Source organism: Chaetura pelagica, unplaced genomic scaffold (assembly GCF_000747805.2).
Source record: "Chaetura pelagica isolate M959 unplaced genomic scaffold, ChaPel_1.0 scaffold221, whole genome shotgun sequence".
NCBI lineage: Eukaryota > Metazoa > Chordata > Aves > Apodiformes > Apodidae > Chaetura > Chaetura pelagica.
In genome coordinates, this window is record NW_009952533.1 from 376922 (window position 1) to 377502 (window position 581).

At 60.4% G+C, this 581-nt stretch overlaps 1 protein-coding gene across 1 annotated transcript in view; it reads right to left on the reverse strand.

Annotated features, from left to right (window-relative positions):
* Nucleotides 1-266, reverse strand: part of NUDT6 (nudix (nucleoside diphosphate linked moiety X)-type motif 6) — a 16083-nt gene extending 15817 nt beyond the window's left edge. Inside the window, exon 1 of the mRNA XM_010008973.1 lies at nucleotides 242-266. Within this exon, the coding sequence (XP_010007275.1) occupies nucleotides 242-266 (25 nt within the window). The remainder of the gene's footprint in view (nucleotides 1-241) is intronic.
* Between the last annotated feature and the right edge of the window lie 315 nt (nucleotides 267-581).

The following is a 581-nucleotide window of genomic DNA, read 5'->3' on the forward strand; positions in this document are numbered from 1 at the left end:
GGGGGGAAGGCGAGGCCTGCCGAGGCGGCGGCCGGCAGGACGCGGCTGTGCAGGATGGGGACGTGCAGCCAGACGGCGACGCGGCCCTCCCGCCGCCACCGCCACACGGCGCCTGCAAGAGAGCCCAGCCGGGGTCAGGGGCTGCCACCCTGCAGGGACACCCCTTGCCCTTGCTCCTGCTTTCGTGCGTGACAGGCAGGGTTAGTCACAGAAACACAGAACGGTCTGGGTTGGAAGGGACCTGAAAGATCATCTAGTTCCGACATTCCTGCCATGGAAACCCCTCCCACTATCCCTGGCTGCTCCAGCCCCATCCAACCTGGCCTTGAATTCTTCCAGGGGTAGCCTGTTTCAGTGTCACTTCACACTAAACAGTTCCCTCCAAATGTCTAATCTAAATCTACCCTTTTCCTGTTTAAAGCCATTCCCCCTCATCCTGTCACTCCATGCCCTTGTAAAACGTCCCTCCCCAGCTTTCCTGTAGCCCCTTCAGGTACTGGAAGGTGCTCTGAGGTCTCCTTGAAACCTCCCCCAGGCTGAACAGCCCAACTCCCTCAGCCTGTCCCCAGAGCAGAGCTGCT